At 35.7% G+C, this 21,132-nt stretch overlaps 1 protein-coding gene and 1 long non-coding RNA gene across 3 annotated transcripts; one reads left to right on the top strand and one right to left on the bottom strand.

Moving 5' to 3' along the window:
- Positions 1-10,647: 10,647 nt before the first annotated feature.
- On the bottom strand, positions 10,648-11,462 carry LOC145795550 (uncharacterized). The gene is made up of 2 exons (XR_014336662.1): positions 11,401-11,462; positions 10,648-11,088 (listed from the first exon to the last, which is right to left on the bottom strand). It is a non-coding gene; the product is annotated as an uncharacterized LOC145795550 (long non-coding RNA).
- A 124-nt stretch (positions 11,463-11,586) lies between these two features.
- Positions 11,587-16,765, top strand: LOC114256882 (uncharacterized protein At4g26450). Of its 2 annotated transcripts, none has more exons than XM_082880293.1 (4): positions 11,587-14,468; positions 14,668-14,857; positions 15,082-15,136; positions 16,431-16,765. In XM_082880293.1, exons 1-4 carry the CDS (start codon positions 12,397-12,399, stop codon positions 16,481-16,483), a joined length of 2,370 nt encoding a protein of 789 aa, XP_082736419.1. In that variant the 5' UTR covers positions 11,587-12,396; the 3' UTR covers positions 16,484-16,765. The 2 variants fall into 2 exon arrangements, with proteins under 2 accessions (XP_082736419.1, XP_082736420.1); XM_082880294.1 differs by having other exon boundaries at positions 15,082-15,160.
- The last annotated feature ends 4,367 nt before the right edge of the window (positions 16,766-21,132 follow it).

The raw sequence follows: 21,132 nt of genomic DNA, 5'->3' as shown, positions 1-21,132 counted from the left end.
AGATCCAAGTCTGGAAACAGCTCCTCAGCTCTACGCTTGAACATTTTCCAACCGCTGTCCCAGTACTCGGCCATTTCATGCTTATAGAAGTCGGACTGCTGGAAGCTTTCAATCACCTCTGATTCTGTCCTACCTCCAGCAGTCTTCCTTGACGGGCCCACCTCCCCAGGCTCTTGACCAGCCAGACTCCTGGCGACAGCAGCATCCACCACCATTTGAAATTCGGAGGACCCTTTATACTGCTCCACTGCTGCGACGCATAGATCAGGGTAGGCAGCCTTTTCAGACGCCGCCTTCGCCCTCTCCTCGTCCAACTCCCTTTGCAGAGCCACCCTTCCAGCAGCTGTCGTCGCCCTCTCCTCTTCCATCCCCTTCCTCAGACTCTCTAGCTCCGCCGCCATCTTCGCCTTCTCCCTCTCCCATTCCCTCAGAAGCCTCCCCTTGTCCTCCTCTGCTCTGGTGCGCTCCTCCCCCAGCTCCTTCAGCAGGTCTCCAATTCTGGAGTCCGCTTCATCCTTCTGCCTGACCAGCTCTTCATTGCTGGTCATAGCCTCCTCGTGCCTCTCGACCGCCACCGCGCAGGCCTTCTCGGACTCTTCCAACTTTTTCTGCTCACCAGCCAGTTGGAACTCCAGCGACACAACCTTACGGCGTGTGTCCTCCAGTTCCAACTTAACTGCTGGCAGGTCGGCATAGGCAGTCTCCCAGTCGGCACTGTCCTTCCTCAACTTGGCCAGCTGGGCTCTGGCCTCCTCAGCCTTCAACTTGGCGGCCCCAGCTTTCCTGAGAAGAGCCCCCGCCAAGGTAGTCACCTCCATTTGGGCGGAGCATAACCCCCTCAGCAGGTCGGCCTCACCATACCCAGATGCCGCGCGCAGAGCTCCTTCGTCCACAATCTTCACCAGGCGGTCGGCCCCCGCCCTGGTTGGGCCTTCTTCTCCCTCCATCCTCCCAGCTACCGCGCGCGCATGATAAATAGCCATGGCCACACGAACCCCCCCTTCCTGGGGGTCGGGCCTCCTTTGAACCTGTTCCCTCCCGCTCAGCGCCGCCTCCCCCACCCCAGCCTCCGCTTGTACTGGTGGACCCACCTCCACAACCTCTACCGTTGGGATGATCTCCACTTCCTCTGGGGCGTCCTTTGCCGCAGGGACCTCTACATCCGTTGGGGCCACCTTCGCCCTCTTGGCCCCAGACTCCTCTGCAGCCTCCTCTAGGGCCCCCCTCTTCCTCTTCTCCTTCTTTTTCTTCATGACCGTCACCCCCCCTCTGGCCTTTTCCTTTACAGGGTCTACAGGCGGCGGAAGCGGCTCAAAGCTGCCCAAGTCTTTCTCCCCCAAAGGCCTAGGGCGCGGTCGGATCCTCTCCCGCGAGAGCGGCTCAGCCGGTCGGTCCCTCTGCGCCTCTATCAACTTCGCAGCCTTGGCCATAATGGCTCGATCCTCCATCTCCTGTACTCTTCTCCTCTCTTCCAACTCCCCCCGGCCGAGGTCTCCACCTTTCGGCTGCGGTCCCAACCCCGCCTCAAACAGTGCAGACGGCTGGACAAGATCGTCCCATCTGGCTTTCTCTCTCTCTCTCCACTCCCTCACTTTCTTCACCCTCTCTTCCGCCACCACCCCCAACCTAGGCTCCATCGACCGATTTGGCACCTTCCAGATGGTGCGCACACCCATCCCCCCATTAACTGACACGAAAAACCACCGTGGCCGCCACCCCTTGATCGACGTAGGCAGCCCTGCCACCAACCCCCTGCCCATCACCGCCTGTAGGGTGACCCACGTTTCTTGCTGCCCCGACGCTTTGTAACATGAGAAGAACTCGTCGATCGTCATGGCCTCTCCTCCATTCGCCTTAGGCCACGCACTCGCACAAGCCATCAGAATCTTCCACGCATTGGGCATCAACTGCCCCGGCGCTACCTCCAGGCGATTTAGCACATCAACCACCACTTGAGGCAATGGCAGCCTCAGCCCCCCTTTCAGCGCCTCCTCGTACAGGGAAAACTCCCCTGGCTTCACCATAGACGGCCTTTCCTCTGGCGTCGGCAACCGTAAATCTACCTCCGCCGGAATCTGGTATCGCTCCCTAATCGCCTCCAAATCCGCCACCGTGAGTGTGGATCTGTCCGCCTTAGTGTGCCACTGCCCCGACTCCACCTGGTTTAATGGCTTTGGGGCCAATATCACGGCCGATGCCTCTGTCCTGTACTGCGCTGCTAACTCCTCCCCATCATCGTCCCCCAACGGGTCTACCCTCACGTTAACTACTCCTTCTTGTGCCATTTCTAGGGCTTGCTCACAAAACACTTCTGACGCAGACACAAGAAAGTTGAGAGAATGCTACACAGATATGTCGCACGCCGTGAAGGAGTTGGATATTTCAAACGCATTATACCTAAAACCTACGGTTTTGCCCGTATTCCACGGATCCACATTAATTTTCGCCCGTTTCAAAACCTTTCAAATCAACCGCCAAAACCGCCTTTTCAAAACCCCCCGTGACCTATCGCTTCATTTCCTGCCCCAACGCTTCATCTTCCCCCACGACACTGCCACATGTGTGGCCACGATGCACTGTCCCCTCCCCTTACCCTGTCTTTTCCATTTTCACATCAGCACCTTTTCGAACTCCACGCCGCCCTGGTCGGCACACCTCACGGCCGACCCCTCCCGCTCGGCTACCCTCGTGGTCGGCACGTCTCATGGTCGACCTCTCCCGCTCGGTCACCCTCGCGGTCGGCACGCCTCTTGGTCGACCCCTCCCGCTCGGTCACCCTCGTGGTCGCCCCGCCTCACGGTCGACCCCGCCCGCTCGGCCACCCTCGTGGTCGGCCCGCCTCACGGTCGACCTCTCCCGCTCGACTATCCTCGCAGTCGGCACACCTTCTAGTCGGCCTCTCCACTCGTTTCACACTTCTCTCCCTTCTTACTATTCCCTTCGTTGGTCTAAAGCTGCACTCGGAAATGGGGGACTACTGACATGGATAGGCCCACAAGGCATACGGCCCACGGCAAACCACCCCGAACCCATCGCTTGGGGCCAATGGCACAACCCGGTTGACAAGGCCCAGAACAGCTGGAGGCCACCTAGACATGAAGGGCCAACGGCATTTAGGCACACGGCAGGTGGGACACGGGCCACATCAGCAGACAAAGATCTGCAGAGTTATTATCACAACACATCACCATTAATGCGACCCATCACAGCATTTATTACAACAGCACTCCCCGCCGGAACAGAGCCTCCATCACCCTAAACAAGATGAGCTATGGCACAGGCTTTCGGCGAAAAAAAGCACGTCACAGGAGACAGGAAAAATGATGACAAAAGGATATAAGCAAGGATAAGAGGAAAGAAAAAGGTGAAGTTATCTCTCTCTTGATCTCTCGATATACAGTTTTTCATACTCTGCTCTACTAATTCTTGCACCGGAGGGTTCACTGGGGGACTACCCCGTTCGCCCCCGAACTTGCATGCAGGTCATCTGACGGAGTCTCCTTCTTGAGCCAGAGCCTGAAGAGCCTGGGCCGGTCCGACCCATCTACCCGGGAACCGATACCTCATCAATTATGAACAAACTTCCATTCTCTTGGCAAATCATCATTGTTTCCTCCTTCTTCTTGAGGTGGGAGAATATGTTATTCAATCTCTTTGTTCAACTTACATGGTTGGTTCTCTTCTTTGTAGATACTTGAATCTTCCACATTTGGTTCCAAATCTATATTATCAGTAGTAATTTGTTTTTGAGCAGAGATGTTAGTTCATCAAATGCCACATGTATAGATTCTTCCACAACAAAAGTTCTTTTATTAAAAACACGATAAGCTTTGCTAGTTAAGGAATAGCCAAGAAAAATTGCTTCATCATATTTTGAATCAAATTTACCTAAGTTATTCTTACCATTATTATGCACAAAACATTTATAACCAAAAACGTGCAAGTGATTAATATTGGACTTTTTATCATGCCAAAGTTCATAAGGAGTCTTTTTGAGAATAGGTCTAATTAATGCACTATTTAAAATATAGCATGCGGTGTAAACGGCTTCGGCCCAAAAATATTTAGGAAGATTATTTTTGCAAAGTATTGTTCTACTCATCTCTTCTCAAGTTCTATTCTTTCTTTCTACTACACCAATTTGTTGAGGGGTTCTAGGTGCTGAAAAATTATGTCCAATACTATGCTCATCACAAAACAATTCAAATTTCTCATTTTCAAATTCTCTACCGTGGTCGGTTCGAATATTAGTAATAAGAATGCCTTTTTCATTTTGAATTCTACGACAGAGTTTTGTGAAAGAAGAAAATGTTTTATCTTTGTGTGCTAAAAACATAACCCATGTAAATCTTAAATAATCATCAACAATAATAAGACAATAATGTTTACCACCTAGACTAGATGTTCTTGAGAGACCAAATAAATCTATATGCAATAGTTGTAAAGGTCTAGTTGTAGAAATATGAGATTTTGATTTAAATGATGTTTTAGTTTGTTTTCCTTATTGACAAGCACTACAAAGATGATCTTTTTTAAATTTAATTTTTGGAAGTCTAATGACGAAATCATTTCTCAAAAGTTTAGCAATTAAATCCATATGAGCATGACCAAGTCTTCTATGCCATAACCAACTATTTTCATTATTAAAATATAAACATTTAACATCACTAGCATAGAGATCATTAAGATGAAAAATATAAATATTATCATGGCGATTACCAACGAATAAAGCTTTATGATCATTTGTGCTTTCAATTGTGCAATGTGATTTATCAAAAATAACTCGATTACCTTTATCACATAATTGACTAATACTAAGTAGGTTATGCTTAAGTCCATCAACAAGTAAAACATTTTCAATAGAAGGGTTAGGAGAAATACCGATGCTACCAATACCGATGATTTTTCATTTCTTGTTGTCTTCAAAAGTAACAAATCCTCCATCTTTCGATGATAGTTTAGTAAATAATGATTTATCTCCAGTCATATGTCTGGAACATCCACTATCAAGGTACCACTTCCCTTCTTTAGTTTTGGACTTAAAGCAAACCTACAATACGACAATCAAGTGTTGGTCTTTGGTACCCATAGTTTTGTTAGATCCCTTAATAATCCAATTCTTTTTAATTCCCATGTTCGTATTCTTTTTGAATGGACAATAAGATATATAATGGCATTTTTTTCTACAATAATGACAAGTAATATGAGGGTATGTCATGAGAGGTGCTTTTTCAAAAATTGTATTGAGATTCTTTTGTTTCTTAATAGGATCATATCCAGAAGCCGCTTTATCAAAAATACATCTTTGATTTCCAAGAAGCATGTTGAGATTATCTCTACCTTTTACAAAATTTTCAAGTGTTTTTGTTAAATCATCAACATTATTTTTTAAAATAGTTTTCTCATTAGAGATAGTATCAAAATCATTTTCCAAAATAATTTTTTCTTTCTTTAATTCTTCTACATTAATAGATAAAGATGCAACATAATTCTTCAACACATTATTTTTGGCACAAATTTTTCTAAATTCATCTTGTAGTTCATGGAATGCACTTTCAAGTTCTTCATAAAGAGTAGTTATCTCATCTTGAGTAGAGTCTTCATCTTCAAGAGCCATGAAACATAAGTTGACTACTTCATTTTCAATTTCATCACTTGAGCTTTCATCTTCACTTTCTCTCCAAGCTGCTACCATGGCCTTTTTGTTTCTTTTGTAGTCTTTTTAATGATTCTTAAATTTTGGACAATCCATCTTTATATGTCTAGGATTTTTGCACTCATAGCAAATAATAGGCTCTTTCTTGTTATCTTTGTTGTACTCTTTCTTGAAAGGTCTTCTTCCTCCATAATTATTTTTCTTGAAGTGTTTTTTGAGATTTCTACTAAACATTACATAACTTTCATCCTCACTGAAGTTTTCATGTTCTTCTTCATTTAATGAGGCTTTGAATGCAATTCTACTTTTCTTTTTGTTTTTAACATCTTCATGTTCTTTCATGGTGATCTCATGAGTCATTAGGGAACCCATAAGCTTATCCAATCCAAGTGTGGAGAGATTTTTGGCTTCTATAATGACCATGTCCTTTGCTTCCCAATTCTTTGGTAAACACCTAAGAATTTTTCTCATCAACTCACTATTAGTATAAGTTTTGCCAAAAGATTTCAAAGAGTTTACAATTTCAATAAATCTAGTAAACATACTTGAAATAGATTCATCAGAGTTCATTTTAAACAATTCGTAACTATGAACAAGCATATCAATACGAGATTCCTTCATTTGGTTTGTATCTTCATACATTACCTCAAGTTTGTCCCAAATTTCTTTTGCCGAATCACAACTTGAAATTTTATTATACTCCTTAGAGTCTAATCCACAAATAAGGGTGAGTTTAGCTTTAGCATTGGCTTGCAATAATTTATGATCTCTCTCATTACATTCATCTTCAGTTTTAGGTACACTAATATTGTCTACTAATTTGGTAGGAATTTTTGGACATTTGGTGACAATAATCCACATGGCATAATCAGTGGCTTATAGGTATAGGATCATCTTATCCTTCCAATGACTATAGTTGTTTCCGTCAAACAATGGTGGCCTATTTGTGACTTGTCCTTCAGCTAAGTTTGCCATGGATCAAAGCTCCCAGATGGTTAAATCTAAAACAAGAGTCTAGACTCTGATACCAATTATTACCCAAAAGACAATATAAGAAGGGGGTGAATTAGGTTTTTACAAATAAAATAATAATACCCTAATAAAAATTATGACTAGCACAATAGATAAATATAGTTAATGAAATAAAAATAATTAAAACAAGTGTTTTAACAACTATGTCAATTAATGATTTTAGCACAATAAAAATATGAAATATAGTTATGGCAATTTAAATAAAATAAAGAGATACGGGAGAGAGAGGCAAACAAATTTATAGTGGTTCGGCTTCAACTCGGCCTACGTCCACTCCTCAAGCTTTACTTGAGATTTTCCACTATTCTCTAGCTTCACATGGTGCTAGCAACCTTGTCACAGATGGAGCAATCCTCCACGGATTTTACACAGACTTTCTAATTCCAAAAAACACTGAGAGTACTACACTCTTACAGGATTTAAAAGAAGGTGTTTTTGCTTTCACAGAAAGTTACAAGAATTATCTCTTAAAGATAGATATAAAAATGAAACTCTGATTTTTCTGTAGTCTTCACACAGGAAAGATAGGTTTAAAACTATTCGACTTAATGTATAATTTTTTAGAGAGGATGTAAACAAAAATTGAAAAACACTTCTCAGAAAATTTTTTAAAGAATAGATGTGAGTGATTATAGATAAAAGAATATTTTCTGATTTTTTTTGTAACTTGTTTACATTAGAGGCTTTGGTATATATAATGAAACTTATAGTCATTTATAGCCGTTGTATTCATTTGAATTTATAGCCGTTGTATTCATTTGAATATCTTCCACTCCATCATTACTAATTTGAATATCTTCCACTCCATCATTACAAATTTGAATATCTTCTACTTGAACCTTTTGAACTGCTACTGTTTTTGGGCTGTTTGAACCTCTGTTTTTGGGTTGTTTGAATCTCTGTTTTAGGCTATTTGAACTCCTGATTTAATGAAATATTAAATACATTCTAACAACATTTAAGATAAAGGTTTAGGTGAGAAATAATGGGACAAAATAAATTTTGATTCTATTTTTTTCTTTCAAATAAATTAAAACATAATTAAATAAATTATCAAAATAAATGTTGATTTTATTTTTCTCTTTTAAATAAATTAAATAAATCATCAAAATAAATTGTAATTCTATTTTTCTCTTCCAAATAAATTAAAACATAATTAAACAAATCATCAAAATAAATAAGTCTAACACCTACTAAGACTTTTTAGCCTCAGACTAAAATAGTTAAAAATTCAAAAAGCCAATCCAGATCCCAAATGAAGGATAAGCTAAATTGTTTTTGGTTTGAATGATCTGTTGGTTTAACGGTGATTTTAACAATTTTATCAAAATATATTAATTAGATTTGTTTCATTCGAAATAAACTAAAGAACTAAGATTGCTTGATTAGAAATAAACTTTTTGCCTAAACAATTGTTAATTTTTATTTTACAATCCCACTTCGGGAAAAGAAAGAAAAAGTGCATTGTTTCACTTATATAAAGTAAATCTTATAAATAGGATTTTGAGGAAGAAACCTTCTAGAAGCTCCAAACCCTTATTATAAAATTATTGAATTTTTCTTAATTTTAAACAATTAAGAAAATTCCTATATTTACCTGTTATTTTACAATCTCACGAAGGGAGAATAAAAAAAATGAATTGTTTCACTTACATAAAGTGAAACTTATGCTCCCATTTATATAAATTATTTAATTTTCTTTATTTTAAATAATTAAGAAAATTATCATTGACTAACTTCCATTTAATTTTTATTTTACAATCCCAAATCAGGAAAATAAGGAAAAAGTGAATTGTTTCACTTACATAAAGTAAATATTATACTCTCATTTATATAAGCAAAATGAGATTTTGAGTAAGAAACCCTATAATTAATATCTCATACCAAATATATATATATATATATTTGATTTTCTTAATTTTAAACAAATAAGAAAATTTTCATTGGTTAGTTTTCATTTAACTTTTATTTTATAATCCCATCCAGAGGTTTTAATTTTAAAAATAATTTTGTATGATATTTTGAAACTCTCATAATATCTCTTCTTAAAAGTATTTTTTTGTAAAATATATAGATATATTTGTGGAAGGGTGAAATTTCTTCTTCACAAGAAAAATGAAATGAGTTGTTCTTTCCTTTACTTTGTAAAAAAGACAAATGCTAAAACGTCAGTGATCATGGTTGGTCGAGAGGACCTTCCAACGATCAAGTTAGAATACTGTTCAAACATATTGTTTGTTTCTTTTTTAAAGAAAATATCTTTTTTGTACCTTCCTTAAACGATTTTCTTCTCTCCTTTTATAGTGTGGATACCTAGTATCTTGATCGTTGAATAGCTGTCTTGATCCAATGGTGTTTTATGCCTTCAGGCATTGGTCAGGCAAGTGGTCCAGCTGTCTTGATCTGTTGCTGTATTTTGGATGGCCTAGATTTAGTTCAGATATGGGTTCACATTTTTTATCGTTGGATTTTCCTTATCAGATGCTCAATTTGTTAGAGTCGGTTGATCTCGCATCCTTTCTTCTGTCAATTTCTATTTGATCCAAGGGTTTTCTTTCATATCACGGATTTTTTTTTCCAGAAAGTGTTCTTGTTTAAATATCTTATCACGTGACTTTGTTTTCTTTACAACTGGATTTCCTTAGGACTTGGGCCTTTATTTGGAACTTTGCCTTGGCCGGGTACAAATACTTTGGGTCGTGTCTTAATTTGCTTGGGCTTTGGGCTTGACTTTTTATCCTTCACAATATTGATAATCTCAACATCACTCTTACTGTTTCTTAATACAAAAATTATGAGATAATTATGATAAATTCAAATTTGTATTTAAAACTTATAAATTATGAGATAAATTATTATAATTTTAAATTTATATTGTATCAATTTTAAATTTAAATTAATACATTACTTTCCATATTTATTGACAGTTTAAATTTTAATAAAATAAAATTTAAAAATTTTAATTAATTAATTTTTGTATAAGTTGGTGGTCTTTTGACCTAACTGATTAAGCTAATCTATTTTTGATTTGAATGATTTGTTAGTTTAACCATGATTTTTGCGATTTTGCATACGATGATTCTTTCTTACTTATTAAGTTTTTAAAATTTCTTAAGAATAAATTACAAATACACCCCATGAAGTTTCTTAAAATACGAATTGCTCCATTTTGGTTTGAAAAATTATAAATACCTCACTGTCAGAATTTTTTATTTAACAGAATTAATTGAAAATGTGAAATTTCTATTTGTTCACCTATACAATAATAAAATTATCTGAATTATTAATTGAAATAAAATTTTACCATTATTAAAAATTGTTAATTAATTTGATGATTTATTTAAAAAAAGAATTATTTGTTATGAAATTAAAAACCTTATGGGACATAATGTAATTTCTAAAATCGCAGGGGATAATTTGTAATTTAAATAAATCTCAGATGATGTGTTTTTAATTTATCCATTTTTTAATTATTTTTCTTCCAAAAACCAATATGACAATCTTTTAAAATTCATAGATTTTTATTCTGAAATAGTGAAATATTAGAACTATGTCATTTTTATAATAAAGCATAATTTTAATTATTAATTGTTAATACAATAATTTTAATCTATCTATACTATATGTTATAAACATTTGAAAGAAAACCTTTAAACTTATATATAAAAAAAAAATTCGAGAGACAAAATATAAAAAAATCAAATAAAATTATCATATTTTTAATAAATAATAATATATTATTTTATTTTGTGCATAGCACAAATAATATGTCAGTATCAATAAATGACAAAAAAAATTTAGGCGCACAAACACAAAAACTATACACTCAGTCATTCGGCTTGATAACCGGTCAGGCCTTGTCAATCACAACTATCATGATGTCATTTGTAACTGTCATCTTAGTTAAAATTTATCAATCCAAATTGTCGTAATATCTTTCAATCGTTCAAACAATTATCTGATAAAATAATTTCAATATTCGATTCTGTGTTTGGTTCTTTTAATGTAGCATTGCTGAATAAACAATAATAAAGACGTGTAAAATGTGTTTCGGTCTTGTGTGTGGGATCCAAAAATGGGTGTGTGGATACGGATTCATTTTTTCTCGAGAAAGTGAAAGAAAAAGAAAAAAAAACCCTAATATGCAAAGCGTTCAGATCCTCTTGGTGCAGTGATCCTCTAGTGATTCTTTATGGCGCGACACCTGTCTCACTAATGGATTACTCCTTCATAAAAACGACGTCGTTTTGGTGGAGGAACCCCCAAAAAAATATTCTTGGGTTTTCCAGTTTGAATGCGGCGGAGTGAAAGAAAAAAAGAAGAGAGAAAAAGGGCTGGGGAAGAGCTTCACGGCGCCGCTCGCCGCCCTATCGAAGCACTCGGTATTGGAAATGGAAAATCTGTTTCAAAATAACATGAGTTTAGTGATCAAACTCGTATATCATACATAAATTTCTAAATCTACATATACATAACAAAGATCTGCAAATACAAATCAAAGCAAAAAAGGTAATTTTAGATCCACCAAACAGATAATCAATGAAGCACAATCAAATTCAATTCAAGAGTAGTACAATTCAATAGTAGTAGCTTGATAGCTGATTGTTTTTTTTTGTTTCAAATTGGGTATTTTTACAGATTCTAAAAAGAAAAAGTAAGAGAAATCACAGACAGAGAGAGTAGAGGAGTTGAAGAGCAGAACTAAACCAAACCTTGAAGAATAGCTTCATCGGCATCGGCGACGGCTTCGGCTTCCTTCTTCCTCAACCCATCCTCTCTCTCTCAAGTTTGTGTTGGTACTATTGAACATCTGAAACTCAGATTTTTTTTTTCTCGTCTCCCTCGAAACGACGTCATTTTGGTAAGGATTGATCTCAGCCTTTGGCTCTATTAGTGGGACAAGTGTCACGCGATAAAGGATCGCGAGGATCACTGCACCAGGATCTGAACGCAATATATAAATCGATCTCTTTTACCGAACGTGATTAAAGAAATTGTGAATTCAGAACCCCATACCGTGTCTGCTGTGATCGGAAACAACTGATCAACCTCTTCGGATTATTAATGGTTATATAGATTACAATTCACAGATCGTAGCAAATCGAATATAATCAATCAACTCTTTTGAACCGGGCGAGGATTGCGAAAATCTGTTGATTATATATACATTCACACAGAAGCATATAAGGAAATTGTGGGCATTTATGTGTTGTTGATGACGAAGGGAGGTTGGATCTGAAACCCTAAAACAATCGGCATGAAACTAGACAAAATCGTGCATCAGTCGGAGGTAATTGCTCGTGATTCTGATCAATATCACCAGATCTTTGTGGCATATTCTTGATTTTCCAATCTTTTCGGACTTCGTTGTGTTTGGACTTGAAAATCTTGTTTCTTACCTAAAGGACCGTGAATTTAGGGGTTTTTTTTTTTTGGTTCTAGAGAATATTACTTTCGCTTTTTCAGGTTCCAAAAGGAGATACTGATACCATTTCTTGGATCTTGAAACTGAGAACTAGCTGAATAATTCATTGCATCATAATTTTTTCGGAGGAATTTGATTGTATATTTGGGATGTTCACTACTTTCACTTTATATTGATTTCTTGAGGTATTTGAACCAAGTGAATGGTTGAATTCTTGAAAGGCAAGTGAAGCCTCTTTGCAGCTTACTAGTTGTTCAGTATATCATATACATTTTGCTTAAACATGCACGCGAGGCATCGAAATCCTGGAAATGGGTATAGGTCTAGTTCTATGGGAATGGGTGGTGGTGTGTCTGCAGCCTCTCGGATATCACCAGAAAGTTCGATTAGAGGTCATGGCATGTATAATTCAGAGTACCGGAACTATAATCGTGGTTTTGGGCGCGGTCAGCCAAAACCATACCAAGCGCGGCAGCCTCCACCACCACGTAGAGCTGACATTTTTACAGAGGCAGGTCGTCTGGCGACCGAATATTTGGTTTCTAAGGGGTTGCTGCCCCCAAATGTTCTTTCAGGGAAGTGGCAAAATGGTAGTTTGAAGAATCAGATAGGGGATTTTCAGGGTTTTAGGCAGCAAGAAGCGGAGGATGGTTTGCAGCTTCCTCTAGAGGGCCGCACTTCGGCTCTTGCTCGTTTGGGGAATGTTTCTGATGCAGCGCCTAGTCGGAGACGGTTTAATGATGAATGTAACCCAACTGGGTCAAGAAGTTTTACGAGAGGTAGGAGTATGGGATCCTTCAAAAATTATGGCTCCGATTGGGGACGAGAAACGGGAAAGAGCGGGTCATGGTCTGATAAAGCTAGGGCTTACCCAAATATGGAAGGTGAGGATGATTCTTTGTCTGGATCTCAGGATGAGCAGCAAGTTGGTAATGGGGTGCAGAAGTCCCACATGAGTGAATTAGCACCTAAAAGTGATGGTGCTGGTGATTTAGATTATGCAGTTGAGAAATTTGAGTTGCAGGATGACATGGGTACAAAGGCAAGTTCTTTTATTGGGAAAGATCTCTCGCCTGAAACTGATGTGGAACTCACTAAAAGGTCTGATGATATGAAACTCCTAAATGAGGAGAATGTTGAGATGAAGGATGCCACTAGAAATGATCAGGTAGTGAAACAAAGTGCCATGGAGGATGTACCCATTCAACATTGTGTAGCAGAGGGTGATTCTATGAGCAGGAATGTCGGTGATTTGTTAAGTTTCAGCAGATTTGCCAAGGTGCCTACCAAAACCCGTTCTTCCTTGACAATGAGGGGTTCAAAAATTGATCCTGTTCCAGTTACTGATGAGGAAAACAATTGTAATATGGGACAAGAGGGAAACAATTATGATATGGGACCTTCAATGGGATCTGAAGTCCCTGTTGAAGATGTTTCAGTTGATGATCGCTCAGTTGATGCACCATCAAATTCAATTCAACCTTCAAAATGCCTTGATTCTGATGTTGTGAATGAGCCACCTCCAATGGGATCTGAAGTCCCCATTGAAGAAGATGTTTCTGTTGATGACTCCTCAGTTGATGTGCCTTCAAATCCAATCCAGATTTCAAAATGCCTTGATTCTGATATTGTGAACGAGCCACCTTTTATTTCTGCAGAGAACGATGGAGAATTAGGTCCCGTGTATGTGGATCAAGGAAAATGCACACGGTCTCAATCTTTTCCAGACAGATCTTTCATGAATGAGCAAGATTCAAGTGAGGTGCTACCTGGGATTGGAAGGTGCAGCTCCATGATTATGGAAAGAGGTGAGAAACGAGCCATTCAACACATTGATATTAGGGACAGGGAGGGAATTAAGAAACCTAGAGAATGGGTTCCCGTGTTAGTTACACAGCCTGATGAAAAGTTGCACCTCTCTAAGTTGAATGGAAAGCAACTGACTTTACAAGAAGGAAGGAGTTCAACTGGTAAGGAAGTGACCTTGTCCACGGAACAAGAGAGATCGGTGGATATATCTCTGTATCAGAGAGGCGGTGTTGGACAATGCGTTGAGTATGCTGAAGAGAAACAACTTTTTCCGGGTTCATTTAAGATTTGTGATCTTAATCTTATGGAAGCGTCTGAAGTGAATGAGAACGTTGATCGTGTTCGTGATCCAATTCTCTTTTTCCCATCTATTCCAGAGAGCAAAAAAGAAGCCACACCAGTGGATGTTGATTTGTCCATAAGTAACAACGGCAATATATCTGGTAAATATGGTAACCGCTGTGCTGATGGGAAAGAGGTTGAGGTGATTGATTTGGAAAGTGATTCTCTACAAGAAGACATGGCCTTCAATAATTCAGATAGGAAGTATGTTTCTCTTATCATATCTTTTCCAATTTAAGTCATCCTCTTTCAAATGCTTGTTTGATGGCTGAAAAAGCAGCTGACTTTCATTTTAAGTTTGATTAGCCTCCCGCTCTCTTTTTAAGTTTGTGATTTATTTAAATCCTGTATTTGTTTGCCTACTGAAGTTCTCTTCTAAAGTTATAACTGTTTGATTATACAGGGCAGAAGCTGTATTTACAGGCTTGGAGAGCTTTCCTAATCATGCACAGAATACGAATGTCATGTCTGATGTTCAGGATGGTTATGGGCTTATGATTTCGGAGTTAATCGGAACTGAAATATCCAATTGTTCTTCTGTACCAGCAGACATTAGTTCTCTGCACAATGAGATGACCCTTAATAATGGAGAGGTACAATTACAATTTACAAACTGCTGGAAACTGGATAGTTGTTTAACTGGGATCTTTTCCATGTGTAGTTCTTCACACTGATATTGGTATATATCCGTGTGGCACTGGAAAGGACCAAGTTATTACATATAGTCTTCATTTATATATCTTGAAGTTTCTTAATACAATTCTCAACTACGTTAATTATGGCTGCTGAATAACTTACTTTGTATTGATTTTTTCAGGGGATTCTTGGCGATGATGAATCAATATATATGTCCCTGGGAGAAATACCAATAAGTATGCCAGAAATTTAATTTAATGGTATTATTGTTTTCTTGAAATCTACTGTTTGTGGTTGATCTGCCTAATATGGTGTTTGGACACATGTCTATGCTTTGATTGAAGGGCTGTATAATCTATGATGCTTAGTGTATACTTTTGTTGGTTTTTGGGTCAATGTTTAAAATAAATTAAAAAAAAATCCCAAATAGTACACATTAAAGATTGGGTAAATACCTAACCTTTGTCATAGTGCACAAAGTAGTTACGTAGTATATGCTTTTGTTGGTTTTTGGGTTAATGTTAAAAAAAAAAAAACAACAATGACGCCCAAATAATATACATTAATGTGTGTTTGGGACAGAAAGATTGGGTATACACCTAACTTTTGGCATAGTACACAAAGTGGTTGCCCCAGTACTTGAATACCAACAGTTTAATAAGGTATACTAAACATTGACCCAAGTCTCGGGGTCTCATAATTACAATTGAAACTAGCATCTCACATTTTGGCACCTAGCTAAGACATCTTGGAAACATGCTCCCACAATACCACATTTCAGACTAAGCAGCTTATTACATGCTGTTCCAATTCCTGTTTTTACAATGTTCAAAAAATATTCCTCTTTCCATAGTGATTCAGGTTCCATCTTACATTAATGCCATAGAACATAGGATTGTAATTGCATTACCAGACTAATACGTTCCCTGTGGGGGTTGTCAAACACAGACAATAGATTGTTGTGTGCAATACTTTTCAGAAGAAGAAAAAAAAAAGTGTTCAAGCAGGGATTCGATATTCGGGGTTCATAGTGTGAAATAGTTAAGATGAATGCAACAGTAGTGGAAACGAGATTTGAACTGTGGGTAGCAACTGGGAAATAATATTAAAAGAAACATTAGGTACCACATGAGTGCTGCTAGGCCTGGAGTGGTTGTCCGTGTGAAAACTTAAAATCATGGTTGGAGGCATTTCCTTGAATTGTAATGGATATTAATCAAATCCCTGTTGGGTTACTTGAACTTCAGCCCTAGGGTTCTTCAGTTACTTTGTAAATGTGATATATCTTAGTACATATCGAAGCAGTGGGTTGCTATTGGTTGCCAATTCATAATGCATTTGTGATATAGGTTAAGGATGTGCACTTTTCCAAATTGTGAAATTATGCTTACATGAACAATCAACTAATTTTATTGTCTACTTTCTGGGAATATGGTCAAATATATGAGTTTGTTTGTTTAAAGATTTAGATTTTTTGGGATATCCTTTTTTGTATTCCTTTGCTAAGTGCTTTGAGATGGTGTTGTACAGGTTTTGTGCATGTTTGGGATCAAACAACACAGGAATATGAGAAGCCCTTTTAAACTACCATTTACCCAGCCATTGCTGAAATCTGTCCCGTGGAGTTGGTATGCTTTATATTAATAGTCATGGTTCCTTGGCTGCAATCTTTAGCTCTATATTAGTGCAACATTATTTTGTTTTTCATGTTTGATTTCACTTCTAATGGATTCAAGAAAATGTGATTCCTTTTCAGTGTTTCAAAAACGTTTGAGTGCTTTTTCTTGTTTTTCTTGCTGTTGCTTCTCATAGTCATATGAGAAATTATTAAAATTAGTTGATAAGAGTAGTTGTTAAATGGTTTATTTTGTTCGTTATTTTCTGTTCTTACTGACGATACATAGAAATTGCTGGTAAGAAAAGATCAAAGTAAAATGAAGCAAATTCATAGAACAACGGACCTTCATAAGAAATTACACGGCGATACATAGAAGCAACATTGATTGTGAGAATTAAATACCTTTGTGTGGATGTCAACTAAGTAATTATTATTAAAATTGTTATTTTCAATCTTTAAGCCTTTACAAGAGATCCTCTTGCAGGCGTATACACTAAGTTCTGCATATGTAAAATCCATTCTTCATTTTCAGGCTCTTACAGGCATCTCAATCTAGGTACACTAAGTTCTGAATCGCATATTAGTATTTCTGGATAAAATTTCTAAGTATATAGTGTTATTGTTTTAAATCTTTTAACTCTGCTGAATTTGACTAATCACTATTTGTGGGAAACCATCATGCTTGAAGGGGACAACTTTGACTTTGATCCATCAATGGTGAAAGATTTACTAATTTGTACATAAATAATAGCCAAGCTGATCTGCGCACACACGCATATTGAACAAGCTTTTTTCTTGCATGCTTGGGAAAGCTTTCTAATGGGGTGTAAAAAAAAACAGTTTAATCTTCTAGCAAAGTGCTCTGTGATGTCTTTCTAGTGGTGGTGGTGCAGCAGCGGTGGCGGCAATGCAGTAATAGTGTGATGGCGGTACAGTAATACTGTGAAGGTGGTCCAGTAATAGTGTGATGATATTAGTAAGGTTTTAATTTGAATTTTTTTATTTTTTTACTTTTCAAGAGTCTTATCAAGTTGAACTTGGGTTGACTGTTTTTGGCATAGCATTTTGGAGTTATTTTACAAAAAGATAAAATAGGCTAAAAAGTTAATAAGAAAAAATGTCACATCTAAATTATAATCATTTCATTTTTTCTCTCACAGAAGTCAAAAAATCTATTCAAACGAAATTTTTTAGTCCCAGGCTAAAAGAATCAAAAAGTTAAAAAGTTAACTCACATCGCAAACAGAGGCTTAAGCTTGGTTACTAAACGAGTCTAAAATTTTGTCTATAAGTTAGAGAAGTTATTTGTTGGTCTAGTGACAGCGTCACGTGGCGCTCCATTTGTATTGTGATTGGTAAAGGGATGTAACTCACGATTTTGATTGAGGAATATGAGGTATGGGGATTTATGATTGACTTGGGACATGACTATATGGTGTCCTAGCACTAATCAATAATTTTTTAGTTCATTTAATAAACAAATTGAGTTTGATCTATTCATCGGTAGTTTGGGTTGTTTGTAACCCTATGTGTATAGGAAATTATTCAGTTTATTTAGTTTCAGTTTTATAAATTTAATTTTTTGAAAATTGAGTTTTTATTTTTCATTTTTTTATTTTTAGTGAATATTTTTAAAATTTTAAGAATTTTTTTTAAATTTTTTTAGATGTACCTTATGTAGATATATATAAATAGTAAAATATTTGTGAAAAAATATTTTAAAAAATTAATATATAAAAATTTGAAAAATATATGGAATTTTTGTTTTTTTGTTTGTATTTTTAGTATTTAGTGAATTTTTAAAAGTTTTTTTTTTTGTAAATATTATAATAAAGTATATTTATGTTAAGTGTGTCTAAAAATAATAAAAATATTAAAAAAAATTCAGTGAAAATAAAAAAAAGGAAATTTTTTTGAAAAGTATATTTTGAAAATTGAAACTAAACAGCGATTATTTTTCTTACTCTATATACACAATTGCATCCAAGCAATTGTTATCCAATTGAAAGATAGAAAGCATATGCCTACTCGCTCACTCAGAGCATAAATAGAATTGAATGAAAAATTAAGAGATAATTGATAACTATAGTTTGGTGAAAGGAAAAAATTCATATTTTTACATGGTTTTCTCTTTTATGGGCTGGGAATAATATTTGAAAATTCAAAATATCTTTTTTTTTCTTGTTTATTTAAATTTTGAAAATTTAACCCAACATAAATACTTTTGTTGATAACACAAACATGAGTACTTTAGTAGGAGAAATTTACGATGTGCACTCTTTCAAATGGTGTATAATGGTAAAAAGTTGTGATTTTTTATGATAAATGTTATGATGTTTGTGTATGTTATGACATTTTGTAATAAAGTTATAAATAGTGAATTTATGACGTGTGCCTTAAAGTTAAGAATGATAATGTTATGATATGTTGTGATTTTTGTTCTGGCATTTTTCAATGAAAAAAAGTTACGATTTTTATTGTGAAAAAATTATGACATTTTGAGTTTAAGTTATGAAATTTTATAAAAAAATTATGAAAGACATACCAGATATACTTTTTTGAGAGTGCACATTGTAACATCTCCTATTCAAACGTTATGAAACTCTTTCTTTCTTCAAGAATATTTTTAATAAATTGATATATAATTATAGTATATCATGTATAAATATATAGAGAAAAAAGCATAGAAGCGAATAATATTTTAACAACTCTAATTTTAAACTTCACTCTCTGAAATTGTTGTAAACATTACGGACATCAATATAATTTATCCTTTTCATAAAATACTAGTCTCTCAATGTATAAATTTGTTTGGTTTAGAGTTTTTAAAAATAATTTTTAAAATTTAAAATTAGTATTTGCTTTTGGTTTTTAGTTAACATTTTAAAATTTTAAATTTTTTTTAATTTTTTAGATCTATTTAATTTAAATTTACTTAAAAAATATATAATTTATGATTTTTTTTAAAAAAAATTACTAAATATAAAATATTTTAAAATAAAATAATATAGTAATTTTTTTGTGTTTTTTTAATATTTTATTAATTTTTAAAGATTTATTTACAAATATTATACTTGTAAGTGTATGTAGATGTAGATTAAGTTAAATTTAAAAAAAAAATTAAAAATTAAAATAGTAATTTAAATTTAAAATATTTTTCAAAACTATAAAGAGAGTTTGTTTGGTTAAATTTTTTAATTTTTTTTTAAAAAATAAAAAATTAATTTGATAAAAAATAAAACATTGAAAAATAATTATCATTTTTTATAATTAGAAAGAATTTTTAAAATAAATTTTTAATATTTATTTTCGTTAAATTAATTTTTATTTAAGAAAATTCAAATTTTCAAAAAATTTAATTCAAATCTTGTTACTTTGGGGGCTGTTGTGCCAGTGGAGAGGGAGAATCCAGAGGCAGAGAGACTGCTGTGCTGTCAGGGACACGCGGCATTTCGTGGTGGGAGGGAAAAATTATTGACAAGTCTTGGGCCCACGTGGTCATTACCACACCAATTATAATTTAGGGCAAATTACATATACACCCCTCGAGGTTTGGCTAAATTACAGATGCCCCCTGAGGTTTGAGAAATTACGAATTCCCCCCTGAATGCTATATTTGCATAAGAAATTAGGGGGTAATTTGTTATGAAATATAAACCTCAGGGGGCAAATTGTTATGAAAATACAAACCTCAGGGGGCGGGATGTAATTTCTGAAACCTCAGGGGGTATCTGTAATTTAGCCAAACCTCGAGGGGTGTATATGTAATTTGCCCTATAATTTATCATGGGTCCAGCTTGTCTCAAGTTGAGATCAAGACTGACCCGTCCAATTCAGTTCATGAGATTTATTTTTTGGGTCCGTTTTGATAGTCCGAATCGTTTATGTGTAGAACTCGTCGAGTACTATATCTTGTAAAAAATCATATTGATCGGATATCAATAGTTATGTGATCAAATCAGTTTTGTATAAAAAAAAATGGACGGTGAAATAATTAACTGTTGATAAAAAAACTGTTTTGTTCACATAGCTATTGATATCCGATCAACGTGATTTTTTACAGACATATAGTACTCGATGAGTTCTACATATTGAACGGTTCGAATTATCAAAACGGGACCCGTGATGGACCCCTACGGGCCCAACAATACGATCCAGTCCGATCTTAAACTGGACCAAAGCCACTGCCATTTATCATATGGTTCTTATTTTCTAATCATTTAATACAAATTAATAGGCCTCATGCACTTATGGCTTTTTCTGTCTTAAAATAATAGTCTCTTTTAAAAAATTTATTTTTTTAGTAATATAATTATTATCCTTTAAAAATATTAATTTTCTAAAATTACTTTTAGATAATACATTTTTTTGAGAATATTAATTGTCATAATTTTACTTTTCGTGTTATTAATGAATTTAAAATAATGACAAAATGAAAAATTCATATTTTTTTAGTTTTTCATTTTTAAAAATGGACTAATATTTAAGACAATAAAAAATAGAATAAGAGATTTATTTTGAGATGGAGAGAATAATATTTTATGTGAGACCTTTAATAAAAATATTGATAAAATATTTAAAATTTCTAACATTTTTATCTTTTTCATCAATCAC

This window comes from Camellia sinensis, chromosome 7, assembly GCF_055761805.1.
Source record: "Camellia sinensis isolate YWXY chromosome 7, ASM5576180v1, whole genome shotgun sequence".
Classification (NCBI taxonomy): domain Eukaryota; kingdom Viridiplantae; phylum Streptophyta; class Magnoliopsida; order Ericales; family Theaceae; genus Camellia; species Camellia sinensis.
This window is presented reverse-complemented; position numbering and strand designations above follow the sequence as displayed.

Bases quoted from the DNA above. Each gene is read 5' to 3' on its own strand.
- LOC114256882 (XM_082880293.1), top strand. From the start codon at position 12,397: ATGCACGCGAGGCATCGAAATCCTGGAAATGGGTATAGGTCTAGTTCT. The intron at 14,469-14,667 runs GTATGTTTCTCT...TTGATTATACAG, and splicing joins TTCAATAATTCAGATAGGAA to GGCAGAAGCTGTATTTACAG. The intron at 14,858-15,081 runs GTACAATTACAA...TGATTTTTTCAG, and splicing joins TGACCCTTAATAATGGAGAG to GGGATTCTTGGCGATGATGA.